The sequence below is a fragment of the Fundulus heteroclitus genome, chromosome 17 (genome assembly GCF_011125445.2).
Source record: "Fundulus heteroclitus isolate FHET01 chromosome 17, MU-UCD_Fhet_4.1, whole genome shotgun sequence".
Classification (NCBI taxonomy): Eukaryota; Metazoa; Chordata; class Actinopteri; order Cyprinodontiformes; family Fundulidae; genus Fundulus; species Fundulus heteroclitus.
Genome location: NC_046377.1, coordinates 25,645,176 through 25,668,625, shown reverse-complemented (window position 1 = coordinate 25,668,625; position 23,450 = coordinate 25,645,176). Strand labels below are relative to the sequence as shown.

Genomic DNA, 23,450 nt, shown 5'->3' with positions numbered 1-23,450 from the left:
AAAAGCTGCTTTAACAATGTTTAAGTTTCCAGTCTGCCCTGACTGGTTCTGGTTCTGGTTCTGACGGGCAGGGACCGGCCAGTGGTGAGCAGCCGCTGCTGGGCCTGTAGATAAGCCGACTGTACAGACACCGGTTCCGTTAGCGGAGCTGCAGAACCGTAGCCGTGGTACCAGACGGTGCTTTAGGTTCTCCGTTGCCCCCTGCAGGTTCCAGGTTGATAATGTGAGCAGCAGGTGATTTAGGAGCTTTTTTCCTTATTTAAGTTCATTTAGTTGTTTCATTTCTGGGTTCATTTTAGTCTTGATCCACTCCTTTGTCGACGTTTCAAGCTGAATTTAGGAATCAGGTGGTCTTCCAGCCACAGTGACCAGAAACCTGTCGCTGTCAGGCCGGAGGTCCAGTTCTGCAGAACTGTGATGAGCCTGGACCAGAACCCTGATGAAGGTTCTGATTCTTCACTGAGGCGTGTTCTGATCCGCTGATTCTGATGGTGCTGTTTCTGTAGGAGTGGATCTACTCCTCTGCTTGACCCGAGCGGTTCTGGTTCTGATCCAGACCCTGTATCGGTTTTATATGAGAGCTCTATGCCAGAACCGTCTGGTTTCCTCCACAGAAACTCTGTAAAACATGTGACTAGGTGTTCAGAACATAAACAGAACCGAAGCGTTCACGGTTTCATTGGACAGATTTTATTCATAATTCTGTAATCTGCACATTATGGAGGCCTCTGTTTACTAACAACACTTCACTTTACACATCTATTACATATAAATCATTATAAATCATTAACTGTTCTTCAGAAAACACAACAACCTTCCAAAGCACAGATTAGATCAAACATTTCTGTGATGTTTAAGATCTTCTGTCCCAAGCACAAATGAACCGTTTCAGGAGAATCGTTGTTATAAAATGTTATGTTTCCTATCAGGTCCTAAATCTCTGTGATGTCACAGAGGTGGAGGAAGGAGGTTCTAGGTTAAAGAACAGGAACTGGTGGTGAATGGACTGGATTTATACTCTCTAGTATACACGCATACATTCCCCAGGACAACATAGGGTTAAGTGCCTTGCCCAGGGGCGCATCAATATGGGAGAGGGGGAGCTGGAATTGAACCCATAACTTCATGATTACCCCTGTAGCCACTGAGCCACAGTGAAAGATGGCATTCCTGTATTCTGATTAAGTCGCTGGCTTTAGATCGTTGTGGACATTTATCTGTCATCAGCATAAAGTTCAAAGAAGAAGAGAATTAACCCGAGCACTGAAGCCTGTGGCTGTCCCTAACCCTAAACCTTTAATTTAATTAATCTCAGTTTTAGGTCCAGATTACCAAACGTCTTAAATTTAACACATCAGTTTCTTCTTCTTCCCAGTTTTCATTCTTGATAGATTGTGAATCTATTCCCCATGTTGTAGTTCTAGAAAAGGAAACTTTTGTTACCCGTTAGAAGACTACACAGCCCATGATGCACTGCAGCAAGCAGCAGGGTGGGTAGAAAGCTTTTCCTGCTGACAGGATCAGAAACAAGCAGCTGTCCTTCATCATGGTGTATTTACCAGAGTCTTCCTCAGCCTCAGGGCCCAGTCAGCCTGGACGCTCTTAAAGTCACAGGACAAATAAAAGTTTCTCTACTTTAAAAGGTCTGAATGTACATATGAGTTATTAAGCAACCCCTCAGTTTTCTGTCAGATTCATGCAAGTGTTGCATTTAAAACCTGAGTTTTAATTAAATTTTATATTAACAGAAGGAAAGGGGCATAAACGCTGCAGGGAAAACTTCTGCTGAACTGGAACAAAGGAGTCGGTCAGACTAACGGGATCTAAGCCAGTCTAGTCCTGAAGGTCCCTGCAGCACCATGCAGCCTCTGCAGGACAACGCTGAGGTCCACTGAGGTCCAGCAGAGCAGATACAGACCCAGCTGAGGGTCAAAGACCGACACAATCAGGACTCGCTCCATCGTCCTTCCAGAAACTCAGAATTAAAGCAGCTGATGTTCAGCAACGAGCTGCAGGTTCTCCGGGTTCCTCTGTGAGAGAACATCCAGAGGGAAGGACTCAGAGGAAGTTAAGGTGACGTCAGAGCTGCAGCCTGGAGGAGAGCTGCTGCATGAATGTGGGAATATTTAGTATCTGATGAAACATTAAGGTGCAGCTTGATCTGGATGTACCGCGCAGAACTCAACATTATTATGAGGAACGTTTGTGAGTACAGAGCAGATGTACTGGACCACCTTGGAGGTCTTCTCTGGGCTGGACATCATCACAGATGATGAAGTGATCCAGAGACGAGGACTTTAGGTATTTAAGGAGAGATCTGCTCTCTGGGACTCACTTCAGAACATTCTGGAGACTTTGGCTGTAAAGATCAGAGTTATTGTTTCTGGTGAACATGTGATGTAATCGTTCTTTGATGTTGTCAACAATAATTTCCTATTTTTCCCTCCAATGTTTTTCATGGGAAATGAATGCTTTCCATTCCTGCTGATATTTTTCTAGAGCCATGCATGTGTGTGAAGCCGACACAGAAGTTCTTATTTATCTGTACAATAAAGAGGATTATTATCACACCTGCTGTTTCTGCTCTTCATGGTCCTGCGGTTCTGAACCGGTGAAGGAGTGAATATACATGATAATAAATCCAGAGCTTCAGCTTTCAGCTCAGCACCTTCTTCACCATCGCAGACCAGAACAACGTCCTCATGACTAAACTCTGAGCCAGCCGTGCAGCTAGGTCCACCTGCTGGTGGTCCGTCCTGTCCGTCTGCGTTAACCAGCAGGTACAGGAACGAAAGCAAACCCTTCCAGATGAAGCTCAGTGGTGAGGAAGCTTCAGAGAAACCTGCACCATGGGAGTAAAGAGTAAGGAGGTAGAGAAGGTCAGTCACAGCTTAGATGGTCTTATTCCAGTGACATATGTCCAACATCCTGCTCAGCTTCTCACAAACGTTCCACACCAACATGTCCATGGTGTCCATGAGAAGGTGCAGCTCTTTGGTCAACAGTTCGGTTCCTGAAGCCAGCTTCTTATAGAAGTAGTCTGAAGGCAACGCTGGTCCTCTGGAGCTTCAGCTGAGGGAAACCAACCGCAGCATCCAGACTGAGCCGAGGCCTTCTTCTCTTTGGTGGAAGGAGAACAAAGTTCAGAAAGAACCTGGGCCAGGTGGAGTTCAGGAGCGGTTGTCCTGGTACCGTCTGACGGAGCCGCAGGTCTCTGCCTGATGTTTCACTTCCTGCCTGGATCAGAGAGCACGCTGGTTGGAGACCAAGCTGAGAACCGTTGGACAGAGAAGGTTCTGGGTCACCTGTAGGAGATGATGACTGTTTAAGTTAGAATAGAACAGAGACCATTGAAGCTCTGACCAGAGCGGTTCCAGCGCTGAACTAGGACCGGTTCTTGGTCCGGTTCCTCTGGCCCATGAGTCCAGGATGTGTGCAGGTGGACCTTCTCCATCTCCACAGGAACTCCTGATGGTGGAAAACTGCAGATCTGGTCTCAGCTGGAGCAGCAGGTGGAGAAACGACGTTCAGGCGCTCCTCAGGGCGCTGTCTTCAGTCCTCTGTGGTTTTACAGTTTGTTTAATGTTTAGTTAAAGTTAAGTTAGATCAGTTTGTAAAGGTCCAGGTGACGTTCACCTCGTTTGTTCAACTTTACTTCATGATCCACCAGGAACTGTAGCTGAGCGCTCAGATCTCCTGTTTTCACTGAAAACCCATGAGAAACGTTTTCATGTGAATGAGCAGAAATAAAGATCTTGGTCTCTTGAGCTCCTGGCTCACAGCTTATAAAGTGAGTTCTGTTAATGGAGCGTCAGCAGGAAGTGAGTTCTGTTGATGGAGCAGGAAGTCTTCTGCTGCCACGCTACGCCGCCGTGTGGAGCCACTCCATCTCCACCTGAGGACGTTTCAGCTCAGCCTCGTCTCTCTGTCCTTTAATCGTTCGTCCACGGCCTGAAGCCTCGCTGCTGGTTCCGTTGGTCGCTGCGACCGAAGCCGAGTCCTCAGGCAGCCCAGCAGTCACAGGTGAGTCCGAGCCGTGGAACCGCCGACCGTAGTAGAGCGCCCAGAGCAAGGTGAGGGTGAGCGCCATGGCCAGGATCTGCGCCACGCCGATGGAGACCCCCAGGAAACGCAGAACCTGCAGCGGCCGTGTTCCTCTGATGAAGCTGTAGATCTTCGGTCCGCAGCCCTGGAACACACACAGGAACACACACCAGCTCAGATTTCAGCAGCTCTGATTGGCTGAGAGCGCTGACGTGTGCCGTCCAATCAGAGGCGGCGGTCTCACCTCTTGGTGGAGGTCGCTGAGGTCATGATGGTGGGCGTGGCGAGCGCAGCCAGGGTACTGGGTGGTGCAGCAGGAGTCAGGAGGCCACTCCATCTCCGTCATCTCCAGCCAATCGGTGAAGTAGATCACCCCGCAGCATTTAAACTGAGGGACACACCTGTGAGCGCACCACTTCACCTGTCTACCTGTCTACCTGTGTACCTGTCTACCTGTGTACCTGTCTACCTGTCTACCTGTGTATAGATCACCCCGCAGCATTTAAACTGAGGGACACACCTGTGAGCCACTTCCTGCTACTGCACCTGTCTACCTGTGTACCTGTGTGTGTGTACCTGTGTCTGGAAGCTGTCCCAGGTGTGTGTGAGCCACTGATAACGCTGCAGGCCGTAGTTCGGCATCCGGAACTTCAGGCTGATCATGTCAGCGCGCTGTGCTGAGGGCTGGAGACACACACAGGTACACACAGGTACACACAGGTACACACAGGTAGACAATCATCAACCAATGAGCATGGAAAGCCCAAATGTTCTGCAGGTTGTTCCTGGACAGAGTGTGGGAAGGTGGAGGTTCCTGAGATGTTCCTCAGTTTGCAGCTGGAACATCTAGAACTTCTCATTACCTGCTGTCCTCACACCTGCAGGCTGATTTCCTCAGATCAGGCTTAGAAAAGATGCTGCTGTTAAATCAGTTTCCTGATTACCTGACTTCACGTCGGTTCCTGCCGTGGAACCGGGGGAACCGGGGGAACCGGAGACCAGATGCCACTGCTAAGCTCTCAGATAACCTCCAGCCTCGTCCTTCTAACAGCCTTTTCAGCCAGTGATGACCAACACCAGAGGAGCTAAAGGTTCTGGTTCTGGTCCGAGTGGCTCCAGGGTCGGTGCTGGTTGTGACGCAGCTGCAGCTCATGTTTCACTGATGTTTCACTCATGTTTCACTCATGTTTCACTCATGTTTCACTCATGTTTCACTGATGTTTCACTGATGTTTCACTGATGTTTCACTGATGTTTCACTCATGTTCCACTGATGTTCACTGATGTTCACTGATGTTTCACTGATGTTTCACTGATGTTCACTCATGTTTCACTGATGTTTCACTGATGTTTCACTCATGTTTCACTGATGTTTCACTGATGTTTCACTGATGTTTCACTGATGTTTCACTCATGTTTCACTGATGTTTCACTGATGTTTCACTGATGTTTCACTCATGTTTCACTGATGTTTCACTGATGTTTCACTGATGTTTCACTCATGTTTCACTGATGTTTCACTGATGTTTCACTGATGTTTCACTGATGTTTCACTGATGTTTCACTCATGTTTCACTGATGTTTCACTGATGTTTCACTGATGTTTCACTGATGTTTCACTCATGTTTCACTGATGTTTCACTGATGTTTCACTGATGTTTCACTGATGTTTCACTGATGTTTCACTCATGTTTCACTGATGTTTCACTGATGTTTCACTGATGTTTCACTGATGTTTCACTCATGTTTCACTGATGTTTCACTGATGTTTCACTGATGTTTCACTGATGTTTCACTCATGTTTCACTGATGTTTCACTCATGTTTCACTGATGTTTCACTGATGTTTCACTCATGTTTCACTGATGTTTCATCATAGTTTCAATGAGTTTCACTGATGTTTCACTGATGTTTCACTCATGTTTCACTGATGTTTCACTGATGTTTCACTCATGTTTCACTGATGTTTCACTCATGTTTCACTCATGTTTCACTCATGTTTCACTCATGTGAGATCAATAAAGCCTATCTTATGTCTTTTCTCTTTATTGATGTTCTCACAGCTTCATCCTCCTCCAGCACCTCCTGATGCTCCCACTCAGACTGAGGCTCCTTCTGCCCTCGCTGCTGGTTCCCCTGGTTCCTCTGGTTCCTCTGGTTCCCCTGGTTCCTCTGGTTCCTCTGGTTCCCCTGGTTCCCCTGGTTCCTCTGGTTCCTCTGGTTCCTCTGGTTCCTCTGGTTCCTCTGTGGACCTGTTCCTGCGCTGGCAGACGTGTTCCTGTGGGTGGTTCCTCTGACCAGACCCCCCCCTCAGAGACCTCCCAGCAGCCTGCAGGTGTGTTGTCTCTCTGCTGATACGGCAGATAAGGCTGACAGCTGCAGCCTCTGAGGTTAACCTGTTAATCAGTGTGAGAACAGCAGAAACACGTAGAACACGGTTCCTGCAGAACCCGCACTCAGCTCTGCTGCGGGGGGGCAGAGCCTGATCTGATGTCTGGGAGGCGGAAAGCTGAGCCGGTCTGAGAGCGTCGACCCGGACATGTCTCACATATCTGGCTATTCTTAGAGCCGGGTTCTGGTTCTGGACCAGCAGCTGCTCAACCCGCGGGCCGAGCAGGAAACTTTCACTTTGTGACGGCACACAGGACAACTCTAGAACCTTTGAAGCAGGGTTCTAAGTGTGTGAGGTTCTGGTCCCGCTCTGGTGGCCTGCAGGAGGGAAGGTTCCTCACCTCGTCGTACGTCCACACAGCAGAGGCCAGCTCCACGCAGAACATCACCAGCAGGCAGCTGAAGTACTGCAACACACAGAACACAGTCACAGAACCGGGCCGGAACAGGCAGAACCAAGACAAACAGCAGCTCCATCTGTTCCTTAGTTCAACCTGAGCAACAGGAGCACTAATGTTAGCATCTATGACTGAAGCAGCTCCCAGAGCTGAAACATCAGGATGGTTTTAGTTTTTCTAATAAAAGACGGATTGAGCTGAGACCCAACGGTTCCCAGTCGGTTCTGGTCGTCTCACATTCTGCTCTCCAGAAACATGCTGAGGGGCTCCAGGTTAAGGAACCTCAGAGTTCCTCTCTGTGGTCCCACTGAGTGGAGACCTTCAGGACCAGGGCCATGGTCCTCTGCTGGGTCATCTTCAGCTTGGAGAACCTTTCCTGAAACATCTGGGTGGACACAGAGGAGCGTAGAACATGATTGTTCTAAGTTTTCTCCTGGTCCCAGCAGGAAGGAGGTGTTCCTTTGGTGAGCTGACCTGGCTGTATGGACCAGCCCCTTTAGGTCCAGAACATGAATTTAGAGTCTCCTCTCACAGAACCTGCAGGAGCTGTTGATGATAACCAGGTGGTTCCAAACAGAACCCCACAGAGCACCTACTGCTGAGTCCCTGACTGAAGGAACCGATCTGCAGCCACAGTTTGGTCTGTTCTTCCTGACCCAGAACAGTCAGGTGGGCTGAGTCATAGATATCCATAATAAAGGCTAGATGTCTTACGGCGGAGTCTCAAACGTCATCACCGGCGGCCATCTTGCCTCAGGCAAGCTTTCTGGCGTGCTCTGTGGTACCTAATGTAAGGTGAGTGATCAGCACGAACACAAATACTCTTATCTCATGGAATTCTTGACGGATTTACAAACAGTTTGGTTTCTTACAAACGTTATGAACGTGGCTATAATTCTTGACGCTTGAACTTGTCAAAATTGCAGATTTTCTTGTTGAAAAATGACTTAATCATGCAGCATAGTTGTGCATCACGGCTACTTGCGCAAGTTATCAAGGCTGAGACCACTGGTCAATTATATAGGTTTTACTGACACCAATAACGATTGTATGACAATTAATCTTTGGTGTAAATTTGAGGGAAATCAATCTCACAATGGTCCAAAAAAATAAATGTTCCCCTAATTTCCCCATGGTTATTATAAATTATTTTAATATACCAACTCTTATTTCAGGATTTGTTGAGCGACGGGCTCTGAAGAAGCTGTCCTGTGATGTCTGCCGTGCCAGCTTGGTAACAGATGCTGCATCTGCCATCACGGACCAGAGCTACCACCTGCTGAAGTTAAAAAACAATGGAAATCTGGTGATTCCATCAGAAGGCACAGTGATGGTAGTCAGGGCAGCAGAGTGGGTCATTCGTCAGACCTGTCTATGGCAAAGACAGCCACCACCATACGCTGTTAACGTTGGTTGTGTCCTTGTTTTTTTAAGTTAAGGCTGCACCACATTGCCAAAATAACTAACCTTAGCTTACAGAGCAACAACATGCAACAGAAGCTCAATAAAACCGTCCTTTTCAAAGGGCATTAGCCAAGCTATGTTTTCTGGGTCATTTTTTAAATCTCTGTCTTCCATGTGTATACCATCACAGTAGTGTAGGTGGGGATTTCAACATGCTACATCTATATATACTTGTGAAGGGGACTATTGTACCAATTTTTATAGCAAATAAATGTCACTTTTATAATGGTTTAAAAATAGGAACTTTTGTGTAATTACTCCTGATATGTAATCCGAATAGTCTACATGAAACTTCAAAGTGTTACCTTTAATTTGAAACCTGGATTATGCTTCAACACCAAGAGGTTGCCACACAATAAGCCTTTTTTGTCAGTATTTCATATTTTATTATAACAGTAATATTCATATTATAAAAGTATATATGTAAATATAAATAAATTAGGACTGTGAAATAATTAATCACACCCAAATAAAAGTAATATATATATATATATATATATATATATATATATATATATATATATATATATATATATATATATATATATGTATATGTATGTATGTATGTATATGTGTGTATGTACATATATATGTATATATGTATGTATGTATATATACATATATATGTATGTATGTATGTATACATATATATGTATATATGTATGTATGTATATATACATATATATGTATGTATGTATGTATATATATTCATATATATGTATGTATGTATATATACATATAAGTATATATATATATATATACATATAAGTATATATATATATATATATATATATATATGTATATATGTATATATGTATGCGTGTGTGTGTATATATCATGTTGCACAGTAATATTCATATTATAAAAGTATGTATGTAAATATAAATAAATTAGGACTGTGAAATAATTAATCACACCCAAATTAAAGTGTTTATGTATATATATATATATATATATATATATATATATATATATATATATATATATATATGTGTGTGTGTGTGTGTGTGTGTGTATATATATCATGTTGACATTCTGTACACTGAGTTTTAATAGCATATATTGATTTAACATAAATACCTTGTGCATGTGTATATTTATTGCACCTGTATGTTCTATTCAATGTTCGTTTCATATAAAATTCCATGGTTATAATTATTCATAAGTGTGCAGTGTCATAACTACATGTCTGACTTTTGTTTAACAAACCAAACAGTTTGAGAATCGTTAGACAATTGAGGAAGTTATGGTTGTTTAAGTACATGCGCCATTGAAACACAATGTTACGAATGAGCAAGCTGCCTGTGGCAAGATGGCCGCCACGTGCGGACGTCGACCCCCATTGGCCAGCAACGCGGACGAGACATCTAGCCTTTATTATGGATATCTATGGGCTGAGTCATGTGATCTGCCCAGGTATCCCAACTTCCTGCTTCTTTCCCATCATTCCCTGTGGGAGGCCTCTCAGCCGACCCGCTCTCCTTTCAGGGAACCAGCCGATCCTTTCTCCTCAGAGGGACAATGGAGACACCTGACACCTGACCCCCCCCCCCCCCCCCCCCCTGCCCCCCCGCTCAGGCAGGAGACAGACCGGCCTCTGTCAGTATCACTCCCTGATGTCCATCTGGACCTGGACCCACTGGAATAGGTTCAATTCAATTCAGTTTTATTTCTATAGCTCCAACTAACATCATATCATCATCAAGGTTTTTTCCAAAGTCAGCTTCCATCAGATCCTCCAGGTTGGTGAGAAAGTTTCCTCTCTAAGGAAACCCAGCAGGTTGCATCAAGTCTCTCCAAGCAGCATTCACTCCTCCTGAAAGAGCGTAGAGCCACAGTGGACAGTCGTCTGCATTGTTGATGGCTTTGCAGCAATCCCTCATACTGAGCATGCATGAAGCGACAGTGGAGAGGAAAACTGGCTCTCTGGCTCTCCCTTGCAGGATCTGCCTCCCATTCTACTTTTAGAGACTCTAGGAACCACCAGCAGACCTGCAGTCTGAGAGCAAAGTGCTCTGTTAGGAACATACGGGGTAATCAGAGCTCTGATATATGATGGAGCTTGATTATTAAGGGCTTTATACGTTAGAAGGAGAATTTTGCCTATCGGAAGCATATATATGATAAAGAGAATTGGTCCAAGGACTGAACCCTGTGGTACTCCACAGGTGACCCTAGAGTTTGAGGAAGATTTATTATTAACATGAACAAATTGGAATCTGTCTGACAGATAAGATTTAAACCAGCCTAATGCTTTCCCCTTAATCCCTACAGTATGTTCAAGTCTTTGTAGGAGAATATTGTGATCAACTGTATCAAATGCAGCACTGAGATCTAACAGGACAAGTATAGACACAAGTCCATTATCTGAGGCCATGAGAATATCATTAGTGACCTTCACCAGAGCTGCTTCAGTGCTATGATGAGCTCTGAAGCCTGACTGAAACTCCTCAAGTAGGTCATTGCTTTGTAAATGGAATCTATTTTATTTATGAAGAATCCCATAAAGTCATCACTGCTAAGATCTAAAGGAATGGATGGATCCACTGAGCTGTGACTCTGGGTAAGTTTGGCAACTGTGCTGAGGAGAAATCTAGGTGGCATTAAGGTTACTGCTCTGGGTTTCCAGGTGTTCCAGATGTTTCCAGTCAGTGGAGGTTCTTATAGTGAGAGATCTGTACAGCTGGGATAACGGCACGATGGTCCACCTGAGCAGACCTGAAGACTAGAACTTCAGAAACTCTGTCCAGGTGAAGGTATCAGGCTGGAGTTTTGAGCTGAGGACCTGATGTTCACCATCATCTACTGTCAGATATCGGATTTCTAATCTCAGGTTCTGGAATAAAATCTCTCCAGGTTCTGGTACCAAGCAGCCTTTGGAAGCACCCCCCCCCCCCCTTTAACGAGTTTAATTGATGCTGCTGGATTCATATTTTTGTATGAAGCAAACAGTTTGTGTTCATAACATGTTGTGTTTGTCCCAGTCTGAGCTGATGAACTGAAATGTACCCAGGAGAGCAGCAGCAGGTTGGACCGCAGCGTGCCGCAGTATCCCACCATGGCCACGATGATGAGGAGGCAGCAGGCACAGATGAGGACGGGATGGACCGCTGGAGAGTACGTGAGGACAGCAGCTTCCTCCAACCTGCAGCAGGAGACAGAAACGCCGTTTACAGTCTAAAACGGGTCAGGGGTCGGTTCTGGTCTCTTTCAGCCACTATGTAGTGGATCTGCTGCTGGGTCTGGATCCTTTTGGTTCTTTTGATGAAGCAGTTTGGACCGAGCCCCAGCTGTAGGACAGGTTTGACTCTCTACTTTCAGAGCAAGCCCACATGATCAGCCCTCCACCACCGTGCCTCACAGTCGGTCTGATATGCTGCTAAACCCAGGATCAAATCTGAATAAATCCAGGCTGTTAACAGTAATAAGCCAGGTCAAAAGAGAAAATCAGAATAAATGTGAGGTAGGACCATGGCTCAATCAGATCAGGATTAAACCTGCAGGGAACCAGGAGGCAGCTGACAGGACTCCAAACAAACCAGAATAAAATGAGCTGGAATTATCTCTGGGATGGAGGATTTGATCTGATGTGTGATCTGATCAGAGAGTCTGACTGCGCTCATAATTCAGAGGAACCTGTTTCCCAGTCAGACTGAAGGGACGAGCTACAGGAGGTGTGGGTTCACCTGGTGTGGGCCGTCAGGGTCAGCACGGTGTTCAGGGTGTCTCTGATCCACGCTGCCACTCCGAGGACACACACCGACATCAGCTGCACACACAGAGAGAGAAAACACGGATCAGTTTCTGCAGCCTGGAAATAACCCCTCAGAATGTGAGACATGCTGCAGCAGATGCAGCACGGCCCACTTTCCCTGCAGACCCGCCGCTCTCGTTCCTGGGTTCTCACGCCGGATCGTTCTCCACCTGTTTGGACGGCACCACCTACAGCTGCTAATTAAATACCCCCCCCCCCCCCACCTTCACAGGGTGCTGCTGGTCTGCAGCCTGACTTCTCTACCTGTCACATGGTGGTGGTAGAAGCGTGGTTAGTGTGAATGTTTCAGGTGTCCTGCTCACCCAGAACAGCAGGTTGAGAGCGTACAGCAGGCAGCGCAGACACCTCACCGCGTCCTCCTGAGCCATGACCACAGCTCACCTGAGCCCGGGACCCCATGGCCCCATGCTCACTGCAGACACCCGACACCCTGCAGGGGCTCGCTGCTGGAACTGGAGCCTGGCTCCGTGCATAAGAGCCACATTCCTCCCAACAGGTGTTTGCCTAGTTTCCCTCGGCTCTGTGGCGGAGTGATGGAGGTTCTGCAGCTGGTAATCTCACATCCAACATCACCGAGTTAACCGACCCGGACAAGACTTAAAGCACATTTCTCCTCCTTCAATAGGATCCACCAGAACCAGACCGAAGGCGAAGGGCTGAAAAACACAAATAATCCAGGAATCAGCTCCAGAATCTGAAGCTGCGGTGAAAAGTCCCGACCTCCGTCCCGTCCTGCTGCCTCCTCTTCCTAAATAAAGCCGAGGCAGGCTCCCCCCCTCTGACCCTCCCTGTCCCTCCCTCTGTCCCTCCGTCAGCGCCGGGTCCTGGGGGAGGACGGAGGAATGTGTCCGCCTCCAGCCACAGAGGCGCGGGGTCAGCAGGCTGTGAGGAAGAGGATGAAGCTGCAGGGAGGAAGCCACACACACGCAGAAGCTTCCGCAGATATCTTCATGAGGACGCCTCATTCATTTCCATTCACTGGGGACAGAGCCGGCCCAGGCTGACACCGGGCCCAGGACCAGAACCGGGTCATAGACTCACGCCCATCTGTGGCTCCCAAAGCAATATTTCCCAGGTATTCACTAAATATCTGAAATGATTAAACATCTAAGATCACGGCACCACGGTGGAGACAAAGACCAGTTTTTGGTTTCCATAAATCAGTTTTGTGAAAACTCTTCAGTGCAGAAAAATGTGGCAGATTTGGGTTTAAGCGCATCTTTTTATTTGACCAATGGGTTTCTTCTCACTAACTCTCACGTTAATGTTTTGGAGCGGTCCACTTCTGACCGCAACCAGACAGAGACTCTCTAAATCAAGCTAAAGATTAGGGTAATGGTAAGGAGGCCCTTCAGCTCATCAGCAAAAGTTAACATCCTGGCTGTCCCAAAGTTTAATTACTAGGATTGTAATTCCATTAAATTAAGTTATTTTGTGTGTTTAAGAACATTTTAAGCAAACTGTGGTTCATATTGGTTGCTCTCTCTTATTTAGATTTAAAAACATGGATCAACAAAGTCAAGCTGAAATGGGACTAAAGGCGACACCTACTGTTGTTGAGCCTTTAAATATGTTTGATATTATTTATTTATGACTAAACCTGTCTGATGAAACGTGAAGAAGTTATCTCATTAACTAAATTATCAATCAGCAGAAACATTCATTCTACCATCTGAGTCAACTTCACAATGAATCTCAGGCTTATTTACAGTTTTATTCATCCCCCTGCAGGAAAAACAGCAGAACAAACCCAAATCAGATAAAGTAATATACTGACATAAACGAGAAATGCAACAGCACAATATGTTTAATTAGAAAAGTACATGTACTGTAAAGTGGAATAATATTGTTAGGGTGCTATGAAGTGAGAAACTGAGGTCACATTGGCTAAATGGAAAGTTTTTTAAATGATCCAACTCAACTGCACATTTCATCAAAGTATGCTATTTTTATTTAACTGTACAGTGTTTCTTTCTTATGCTGTAAATTTGCCTTTTCTGTTTTTATTTTTTTTTAATTGCAAGATAAAAATTGCTTTTCCCCACAGACTACTGAACATTAAACGCACGAAAACAGACTTATCAATGTGAAATTCTACATGTATGTTATTATCTGTTGGACGGCTCCTTATTCTTCGGCTCTATTTTAAAATATGTATATTCATACTAAAAGTGTATATCTATAAAGATTAATGTTCTTCCAGGTAGGCCTGAATTCCAATGTTATTTCTTTTCTATTTAGTTATGTTCATAGAATTTGAAGAAGACAAGTAATAAAGCAAATATTAAACAAGTTAACTATATGATTAAAATATAGCACAGACACTCTATAAAAACCTAATCCGTAGGTAAACATATTGAAAATAAAACAAATGTAAATTTTGTCATCGAGCAAATAAAACGTAAACATCGAACAACGTGAAAATATAATTATTTTAGGGTCTATTCATAAATAAGAAAGAAACTACTGCCCCCATAATGCAACAGTACTCTGACCCGCGAATCAAAATCCAGCGATGTTTTCCAACCAATCAGATCACGCAAAGCCGTTGACGTCAATCGCTCCTGCTTCTATTTTTAGGATCTTTTTTCTGAGCCAGTCTACGGGTGGAGGCGCCATCTTGAAAGACGAAAATTGTTGCGAAAAACGGCTTAAAGGTTAAAAGCGGCAGGATGTTGTACCTGGAAGACTACCTGGAGAGTGAGTAGGGGGCTGTGGCTGGGCGGCTGCGGGGTTTGGGGCCTTAATAAGCGGTCAGTGTGTGTTATTTGTCGGTCGGAGCATTGTCGTCCTTTTTTTTCTCCTCCCGCAGTGATCGAGCAGCTTCCCATGGACCTCCGCGACAGGTTTACGGAAATGAGGGAGATGGACCTGCAGGTTCAGAGTACGGTCATTGAACACACACAGCAGCCACACACGCAGACTTTATCCCGCACAGGGAACAGCTTCATACCGCCGCGGCTTTAATCAGCTCCTTTCGCCATATTCCTCTTTTTAAACGGAAAATCTGCCCTTTGTCTCGGCGCTGAGCGCTCAGCACCGCCCCCTGCTGGCCATCAGGTGAACAGCAGGAACTGCTGCAGTTTCTCTGAAGCCTTTACTCCCTAAAATCTCAGTATAAATGTCTTTAAAGGACGGGAACCACAGGGATTTGTCCCATTTTGTGCTGTTCAAACACAAACCTCTTTTTTTTTTTTACTGTGACAGACTGAGGGTTGTGAGATGGAAGGAAAACGAGGCCTTTCAGCATTTTGACAAATAAAAACCGTAAAAGTGTGGTGTGCTCCCTGAGTCAACATTTAGTAGGACCAGGTTTGACTGCAGGTCTTCTGGGGGTTTCTCCACCAGCTCATGCAGGATGATGGAGATCATCCGAGAACATCAGATTCTCAGCTGGATTCATGTCTGGGCTTTGACTAGGCCGTTCTACCACATGCATCTGTGTCTGTTGAACAGTAGAGATCTGAACAATATTCATTATTCAGCTCAGAGTGGAACGTTGTGGATTAGATCAGGAAGAGGTACCAGACCCGTCTGCAGGTTCAGAACCAGTCCCTCTGTCATCTGCGCCTGGATTGGGCCTTAAAGCCTTTACCAGAACCTTGGGTTCCTCGGTACCAGTAGGACTAGAGAAGCTCTGCAGGCGGGTTTCCTCCTAATTAGGCGTTTCACACTAATTTCCTGCCAGATCGTTTGGAAAACTTCCTGCAGAGCAACTAAAATGATGAAAAAGGTCAGGTGGTGTCATCTGGGAGGGGTCCGGGTCAGCCCAGGTTCCAGATCAGCAGAGGTTCTGGTCAGCAGACCCAGAAAATATCTAGAATTCCACTAAACGTCCCGTTTGAGAAGGTTCTGCCACCACGCTGCTGTGGACGTCTGCTGTTCGGTTCTGACCCGGTCCTCCACACATCTTCTGGTGCGGTTCTGGAGGCGGTGCGGTTCTGGAGGCGGTGTGGTTCTGGAGGCGGTGCGGGTCGGCCCGCTCTGAGCGTTCCTCCTGTTTGTGTTTCAGACGCCACGGACCAGCTGGAGCAGAAGGTCACGGAGTTTTTCACCAACGCCAAGAAGAACAAGGCCGAGTGGAGAGAGGAGCAGATGGAGATCATCAAGAAGGTGAGAGGTTCTGACCCGCGGAGCTGCAGCAGAGGTTCTGTGGTGAAAGGTTCTGATGTGGAGGAACGGTTCTCTCTTCCAGGATTACTACAAAGCTCTAGAAGACGCAGATGAGAAGGTCCAGCTGGCCAACCAGATCTATGACCTGGTGAGGAGAGTAGAACCTTCTGCTGTTCAGGGCGTTGGCCACCAGGGGGCAGTCAGCGCCACACGGCGGGTCCAGACTGTGGGTTCTGCCGGTTCTGAAGGCTTCAGCTTGGTGTGTTCTTCCTCAGGTGGACCGACACCTGAGGAAACTGGACCAGGAGCTGGCCAAGTTCAAGATGGAGCTGGAGGCGGACAACGCCGGCATCACGGAGGTCCTGGAGAGACGTGAGTTTCTCGGTCCGACTGGACCTCAGAACCGGCTTCAAAGTTCTGGAGTCAGCCGTGACCTTTCTCCTCCTCCTCCTCCTCCTCCTCCTCCTCTTCCTCAGGGTCTCTGGAGATGGACAGCCCGTCCCAGCCCGTCAACAACCATCACGTCCACTCCCACAGCGGCCCTGAGAGTGAGTCCTGCCGTTCTCTGTGCGGTTCTGTGTGCGGTTCTGTGTGCGGAACGTCTTCGGGCCGGCGTCCTCATGCCGGTTCTGGTTCTGTTCTCTTCCAGAGAGGAAGTACAGCGCGCCGACCCACCACACCACAGAACACGTTCCTGAGAAGAAGTTTAAATCTGAAGCTCTGCTGTCCACCCTCACGTCAGACGCCTCCAAGGAGAACACGCCCGGTACCGGCCCAGCTGGACCTGTTCCGTCCTCGCTGTCCCCCGTTCCGGCGCTGACCCGTCCCTCTGTGTCCCCCGCAGGTTGCCGTAGCAACAGCACGTCTTCGTCCTCCGCCGCCGTCTACAGCGTCAACTCCTCCCAGCCGCTGGCCTCCTACAGCCTGGGCTCCCTGTCCGCCGGGCCCGGTACCGGCGCCGGCGCCATCACCATGGCCGCCGCCCAGGCCGTCCAGGCCACGGCCCAGGTCAGTACCGGGGGGGGGGGGGGGGGGGACTGGGGGGGGGCTGGTGTCTGTCTTCAGGGTCTGAGACAGAACCTCCTACTGGGCCCAGCCTGTTTGATTGGGTCTCAACCTTTATTTATAAAACACATTTAAAACAAGCGCGGTTGACTAAAGAGCTAAAATACAGAAACACAATGCAAAAAGAAACATTGACTGGAGATAAAATAGAACAGGATAAATGTTTCAATTTAAATAAAATACATTTTAAAATATAATTTAACATAAAATGTTGCCAAATGTCCACTTAGACTTTATTAAACTGTCTGGATGCTGATGGAATATGCCACAGCAGGTTATTGCAGAGCCTCAGTGCTGCTGCCAGTAGCAGCTGATTAGAGGATCTCAGTGTTCTGGTCAGGACATGGATTTAGAGAAGCTCAGTCAAATACTGGAGGTCTAGACCATTAAGAGCTTTAAAAACAATAAAATATTAAAATCTATTCTAAAAACAAGGGGAGCCGGTGCAGCGAGGCTAGAACAGTGAAATGTGGTTTATGTGTGTTAGGAGACGGCAGCTGCATTTAGTACCAGCTGCAGACGGTGTAGATGTTCCAGTAGGAACCCTCTGGGTTCTGTGGCGTCTCACCTGAGGGTTCTGTGGCGGCTCACCTGTGGGTTCTGTGGCGGCTCACCTGTGGGTTCTGTGGCGTCTCACCTGAGGGTTCTGTGGCGGCTCACCTGAGGGTTCTGTGGCGGCTCACCTGTGGGTTCTGTGGCGTCTCACCTGTGGGTTCTGTGGCGTCTCACCTGAGGGTTCTGTGGCGGCTCACCTATGGGTTCTGTGTCTTCTCACCTGTGGGTTCTGTGGCGTCTCACCTGTGGGTTCTGTGGCGGCTCACCTGTGGGTTCTGTGGCGTCTCACCTGTGGGTTCTGTGGCGTCTCACCTGTGGGTTCTGTGGCGTCTCACCTGTGGGTTCTGTGGCGTCTCACCTGTGGGTTCTCCCTCAGATGAAGGAGGGCAGGCGGACCTCCAGCCTGAAGGCGAGCTACGAGGCCATCAAGAACAACGACTTCCAGCTGGGCCGGGAGTTCTCTCTGTCCCGGGAGAACGCGGGCTACTCGTCCTCCGCCCTGGCCTCCACCCTGACCCAGACCCTGGCCCCCGCCCCCCCCGCCTCCGACTCCAGGGGCCGCAAGTCCAAGTAAGGCCCGGTTCTTCTGCACGCTCTGCATCACGGCTGGGTCCAAACGTTCCGTCTGCTCTGTTCCAGGAGCAGCATCAAGTCTTCCAACCACCAGTCGTCCTCCTCCTCCTCGTCTTCGTCGCTGTCTTCCTGCTCCTCTTCCTCGGCGCTGGCCCAGGAGCTCTCCCAGCAGGCGGCGGTTCTGCCCGAGGCCGACGCCGGCAGCCAGGTGGACTGGACCTACGACCCCAACGAGCCCCGTTACTGCATCTGCAACCAGGTAGGCCGTCTGGACCCGCTTCTGGTTCTGCTTCTGGTTCTGGTTCTGGGTTAATTTGGGTTAATCTGGGTTAATCTGGGTCCGTGTCCCGCAGGTTTCCTACGGAGAGATGGTCGGCTGCGACAACACAGACGTGAGTTTCCTGCCGCGCAGCTCGCTGAGCCGGTTCTGGCTGCTGCTGAACCGGGTCGGTCTGCTGAACCGGGTCGCTCTGCTCTCTGCCCACAGTGTCCCATCGAGTGGTTCCACTACGGCTGTGTGGGTCTCACCGAGGCCCCCAAAGGGAAGTGGTTCTGCCCGCAGTGCACGGCCGCCATGAAGAGGCGGGGCAGCCGCCACAAATAGGCCGCCAGGTCAGTCTCAACCCTCGGTCCGATCAGACCCGGTTCTGTTCTGCTGGGCCGCAGCTCGTCATAGCAGGTGGAAACGCCTTAAATGTGTCGGTTCTGCTGCGATGATGGGAGAACCTGGGTCTCCAGAGGTTCTACGGATCGTAGTTTAGGCTGTGCTGCCTTCACTGAACCCTGGAACCGTGGCTGTGGATCTGTGAGGTTCCACGCTGGAACCTGGCTGGAACATCTGGACCTGTCTGGGCGGTTCTCCACGGTTCCAACCCAGTCCAGACTGAACTGTTCTCCACAGAACGCTACAGAACAACGTTTGATTTAGGATCTGATTCCCAAGTTATGTCCCTCCTTCCCTTCTTAGTGTCCCTCCTTCCATTTTTGGTGGTGTTATTCTTTCCTTCCTAGTGTCCTTCCATTCTTCCTTGTACCCTTCCTACCTTCCCTTGTATCTTTCCTTTTGTGGTTCCCTAATCCCTTTCTTCCTCGTTTCCTATCTCCTCCCTTCCTTCCCGTTCGGATCTCCTCGTCCTCGTTCTGAACCCGGTTTCTCGTTTCTTCTTTGCAGCTTTTATCGTTTCCTCCGACGTTCTCCAGAGTCCAGGAAGTGAAACCGTTTCCCAGCAGGCCGTGCTCTCCTCACTCCACCTATAAAACTACAAACTGTTCTGGACTACAACTACGGCAGCCTGTGTGGTTTCTGTGAATGTATGGAGCGTCTGCAGCTCCGCTTTGTCCCTGATAATAAACTGAGGATGTTTTCTAACTCTGCTCGTCCTCCTCGTCTTTATCCTCGGTTCTTCACAGCTGTTGGACCTCTGTCCGGGTTCTGCCTGGTCTTATCAGAACCCTGGACCGGTCTGCATAACGGTCCCAGTCAAGCAGACCAGTCCTGTTCTGTCTCCCAGGTTCTGTTCCCCTAATTGTTGGATCCAGGGTTTCCAGCAGAAACTGGGATCCTCTGGGTTCTGAAGTGATTCTGAGAGAACCCGGTCAGCCTACAGCAGGTCTTCTGTTGGATCAGAACAACCTGGTCCGACCCGATCTCCATCCCTCCAGGTCTTGCACCAGCATTGAGTCCTACAGTCCAGGACCGTCTCCACAGAGCTGCAACTCTGGAGATGTTCTGACCCAAATGTCTCACCATGACACTTTGGTTCTGCTCTGGTCCAGTCAGCCATGGCTGCTTTTAGCTTTGACCCGTTCTGGTTCCACAGCCTTTCTGTAATGGTCCTAGTAGAGACCCTGCTGTAGGAACTGGGCTGCAGTGGCAATCTGGTTGTGGGTCAAATCAGTTTATTCATAAAGCTCCAATTAACATCCCATCATCATCAAGGTTCTTTCCAAAGTCAGCTTCCATCAGATCCTCCAGGTTGGTGAGAAAGTTTCCTCTCTAAGGAAACCCAGCAGGTTGCATCAAGTCTCTCCAAGCAGCATTCACTCCTCCTGAAAGAGCGTAGAGCCACAGTGGACAGTCGTCTGCATTGTTGATGGCTTTGCAGCAATCCCTCATACTGAGCATGCATGAAGCGACAGTGGAGAGGAAAACTCCCCTTTGACAGGGAGGAGAACTTCCAGCAGAACCAGAACCACAGTGGACAGTCGTCTGCATTGATGGCTTTGCAGCAATCCCTCAAGTAACTGAAGTAACTCAAAGTAACTGATTGGATTCATCAGGATTTATGGATAAATATAGCTGAGTGTCATCAGCATAACAGTGGAAATGAATCACATGCTGTCTGATATAGAATTGAGGAAGATTTATTATTAACATGAACAAACTGGAATCTGTCCGACAGATAAGATTTAAACCAGCCTAATGCTTTTCCCTTAATCCCTACAGTATGTTCAAGTCTTTGTAGGAGAATATTGTGATCAACTGTATCAAATGCAGCACTGAGATCTAACAGGACAAGTATAGACACAAGTCCATTATCTGAGGCCATGAGAATATCATTAGTGACCTTCACCAGAGCTGTTTCAGTGCTATGATGAGCTCTGAAGCCTGACTGAAACTCCTCAAGTAGGTCATTACTTTGTAAATATTCACAGAGTTGATTAGCAACTACTTTCTCAAGAATTTTAGATAAGAAAAGAAGATTAGATATAGGTCTGTAGTTTACTAACTCATCTTGATCAAGAGAAGGTTTCTTAAGTAAAGGTTTAATAACAGCTACTTTCAAAACCTGTGGTACATATCCATTTACTAAGGATAGATTAATCATGTCTAAAATAGTGCCACTGATCAAAGGGAATATGTCCTTAAACAACTTGGTTGGGATTGGGTCTAACATGCAGGTAGAAGGTTTAGATGAAGCTAAAATTTTAGATAGCTCAGAAAGCTCTACTGCTTCTAAACAGTTCAGACACTGCGCAGGTTCTAAAGATTCCTCCAATGCTGCCTCACTTACTGAGGACGAGGTAATCATGTTTGGGAGGATGCCAATTATTTTATTTTTAATGGAATCAATTTTATTTATGAAGAATCCCATAAAATCATTACTGCTAAGAGCTAAGGGAATGGATGGATCAACAGAGCTGTGACTCTGGGTAAGTTTGGCAACTGTACTGAGGAGAAATCTAGGATTATTTTTATTCTCTTCAATTAATGATGAAAAATATGCTGCTCTAACTCTGCGAAGGGTCTTGTTATACAACAATAGACTGTCCCTCCAGATTAAGTAGGATTCCTCTTGGTGTGTAGAGCGCCATTTTCTCTCCAATTTCCTAACATTGTGCTTCAAGGAACGCAGCTCTGAATTAAACCAAGGAGCCAGCTTCCTGTGAATAATCACTTTCTTTTCTACCAAGGGGAAGATTTCGCTGATCTTTCAAGTCACTGATAGAAAACACAAAGAAGGTTAATTATTCCTTCATCTATAGCAGTTGATGTGGTTTAATCCAGAGAGATTCTGGGTTTACCAGATCAGACAAAACAGTCGCTCAATATCCTGAAGCTGGTAGACGGGGAACATGTAGCGGTTCCTCATCCTCAGAACCAAAGGAACCAACATCATCACATTTATAGCTTTAGAGATTCAGCAGATTCATCCATCGTGAAACTAGACGGACCTGAAGGCAGCAGACATTTCAACCCTAGATGGATAAACCTGCTGATCCAGATCAGGTCCTTTGAATCCAAGTGGAACCAGTTCATAAACCCAATTGTTAGCTTTTAGGACAGTGTAGATGACATTTCCCAGAAAATGTCTTATTGTCCACCAGGTTGCTGCTGGAGGCCAACAGATGACCTACAGTAAGTCATCTGTTGGCCTCCAGTGATCCGGGTCATGAAGAGACCCGGATCACAAAGAGACTTCCTGTGTCAGCCTGGTTCTAGATCAGGATGAGTCGTGGGGACAAAAATGTTTCCCAATCATGGATGACCAGAGATATTCTGGATGAGAACGCATCTTGTTGAAGGGTTCGCTTTTACCCAGATAACAAGCAAGCGCTGCAGGAAGGAGCAGACGTGGTGCTGGCCGTGAACGTTTAGTGCAGTGACCACCCTGGACCAGAACACTCGTGCTGCCGCCAGGGTCCGAGAGAACCAGTGAGCTGTTGGCTAGCTGCTACTCTGGCTGCTACTCTGGCTCCATCCTTCTGCTGCCTCGCCTTCTCGCCTGTTTTCCTGCCAGCATCAGCAGAGACTACCACTTGGTACCAGCCTCCCGGTCTTCTTCAGAGGTCCTCCTGGAATAAAACGTGCGTCTCGCTGCGTCAGACCAAATTATTATTACTGACTTTGGGCTGAAAGACGTGGCAGCCTGGGTCCCGGGCCATGGCGGTACCACCATCTATCAGCCCATCTACCAACGTGGGTTTGACTCTGACTGGTCCAACAACATCTGTCCGTGTTTTCAGGAACACCAACCCGCCTCCAGCTCCACCTTCTCTGGTGCCCTGATCCTCCCAGGAGCTCCTTGTTTTCCTTCTGAAGCTCATGAAGTTTCTTCTCCAGAGGAGAGCCTGTATGCTTCCTCCTGCAGCTACTTTAGTCTACGAACTTCCCGACTTCTCTTACCGGCTGTTGTTGGTTTTAAAGATGGCAGCCGTGGTGAGCGCTTATAAAAGGTCCGTTAGCCGGTTTCTACACGTGATGCACAGAACCACATTGTTGTACCAAACCAGCGGTTCTGATGTGAGTGCTGACGGTTCTGCAGAGCTCTGGTTTGTTTCTTGGGTTCTGTGGATGGTTTCCACATGTGAATGTTTAAACATCATGGGTCTATGGCCCATTTTGGGAAAAATGTCACTTCAGGACTCTCAAGAACACTGTCTATGTGGACCGGGCCGATCCAGAAGAACTTAGTGTGTAGCTGGGTAACAGCGCTGCCTGGTGGCCGTGGGGCAGGAGGAAGAGTCTGATGACTTTTAGTGAGACGTGTTGAGGCGTCCTCCATCCGTTGTTTTCCACTATCTGACGTCCAGCAGGGAAACCAGACAGAACATTTCTGTTCAAGTCCTTAAA

The 23,450-nt window shown here is 47.5% G+C and overlaps 2 protein-coding genes and 1 long non-coding RNA gene across 5 annotated transcripts; 2 read left to right on the top strand and 1 right to left on the bottom strand.

Annotated features, from left to right (window-relative positions):
• Positions 1–667: 667 nt before the first annotated feature.
• Positions 668–12,464, bottom strand: tspan12 (tetraspanin 12). 2 transcript variants are annotated; one of them, XM_036149332.1, is made up of 8 exons: positions 12,373–12,464; positions 11,982–12,064; positions 11,305–11,440; positions 6,775–6,840; positions 4,621–4,728; positions 4,289–4,432; positions 3,827–4,189; positions 668–3,795 (listed from the first exon to the last, which is right to left on the bottom strand). In XM_036149332.1, exons 1-7 carry the CDS (start codon positions 12,436–12,438, stop codon positions 3,863–3,865), a joined length of 930 nt encoding a protein of 309 aa, XP_036005225.1. In that variant the 5' UTR covers positions 12,439–12,464; the 3' UTR covers positions 668–3,795; positions 3,827–3,862. The 2 variants fall into 2 exon arrangements, with proteins under 2 accessions (XP_036005225.1, XP_036005224.1); XM_036149331.1 differs by having other exon boundaries at positions 668–4,189.
• On the top strand, positions 7,506–8,368 carry LOC118566630. Its single transcript, XR_004933170.1, has 2 exons — positions 7,506–7,626; positions 8,007–8,368. It is a non-coding gene; the product is annotated as an uncharacterized LOC118566630 (long non-coding RNA).
• Positions 12,465–12,939: 475 nt separating the features above from the next.
• Positions 12,940–19,746, top strand: ing3 (inhibitor of growth family, member 3). 2 transcript variants are annotated; one of them, XM_012876727.3, is made up of 14 exons: positions 12,941–13,145; positions 14,651–14,770; positions 14,883–14,954; positions 16,083–16,183; positions 16,266–16,331; positions 16,459–16,555; positions 16,660–16,731; positions 16,833–16,949; positions 17,028–17,191; positions 18,180–18,373; positions 18,443–18,635; positions 18,730–18,768; positions 18,864–18,988; positions 19,548–19,746. In XM_012876727.3, exons 2-13 carry the CDS (start codon positions 14,743–14,745, stop codon positions 18,978–18,980), a joined length of 1,260 nt encoding a protein of 419 aa, XP_012732181.1. In that variant the 5' UTR covers positions 12,941–13,145; positions 14,651–14,742; the 3' UTR covers positions 18,981–18,988; positions 19,548–19,746. The 2 variants fall into 2 exon arrangements, with proteins under 2 accessions (XP_021179376.1, XP_012732181.1); XM_021323701.2 differs by lacking the exons at positions 14,651–14,770; positions 14,883–14,954 and having other exon boundaries at positions 12,940–13,145.
• The last annotated feature ends 3,704 nt before the right edge of the window (positions 19,747–23,450 follow it).

Coding starts and splice junctions, on each gene's coding strand:
- tspan12 (XM_036149331.1), bottom strand. CDS start 12,438: ATGGCTCAGGAGGACGCGGTGAGGTGTCTGCGCTGCCTGCTGTACGCT. Junction 4,729..6,774: donor CTGTGTGGACGTACGACGAG/GTGAGGAACCTT, acceptor GTGTGTCTCCAG/CCCTCAGCACAGCGCGCTGA. Junction 4,433..4,620: donor GGGACAGCTTCCAGACACAG/GTACACACACAC, acceptor TGTGTCCCTCAG/TTTAAATGCTGCGGGGTGAT.
- ing3 (XM_012876727.3), top strand. CDS start 14,743: ATGTTGTACCTGGAAGACTACCTGGAGA. Junction 16,332..16,458: donor CCAACCAGATCTATGACCTG/GTGAGGAGAGTA, acceptor GTTCTTCCTCAG/GTGGACCGACACCTGAGGAA. Junction 16,950..17,027: donor CTCCAAGGAGAACACGCCCG/GTACCGGCCCAG, acceptor TGTCCCCCGCAG/GTTGCCGTAGCAACAGCACG.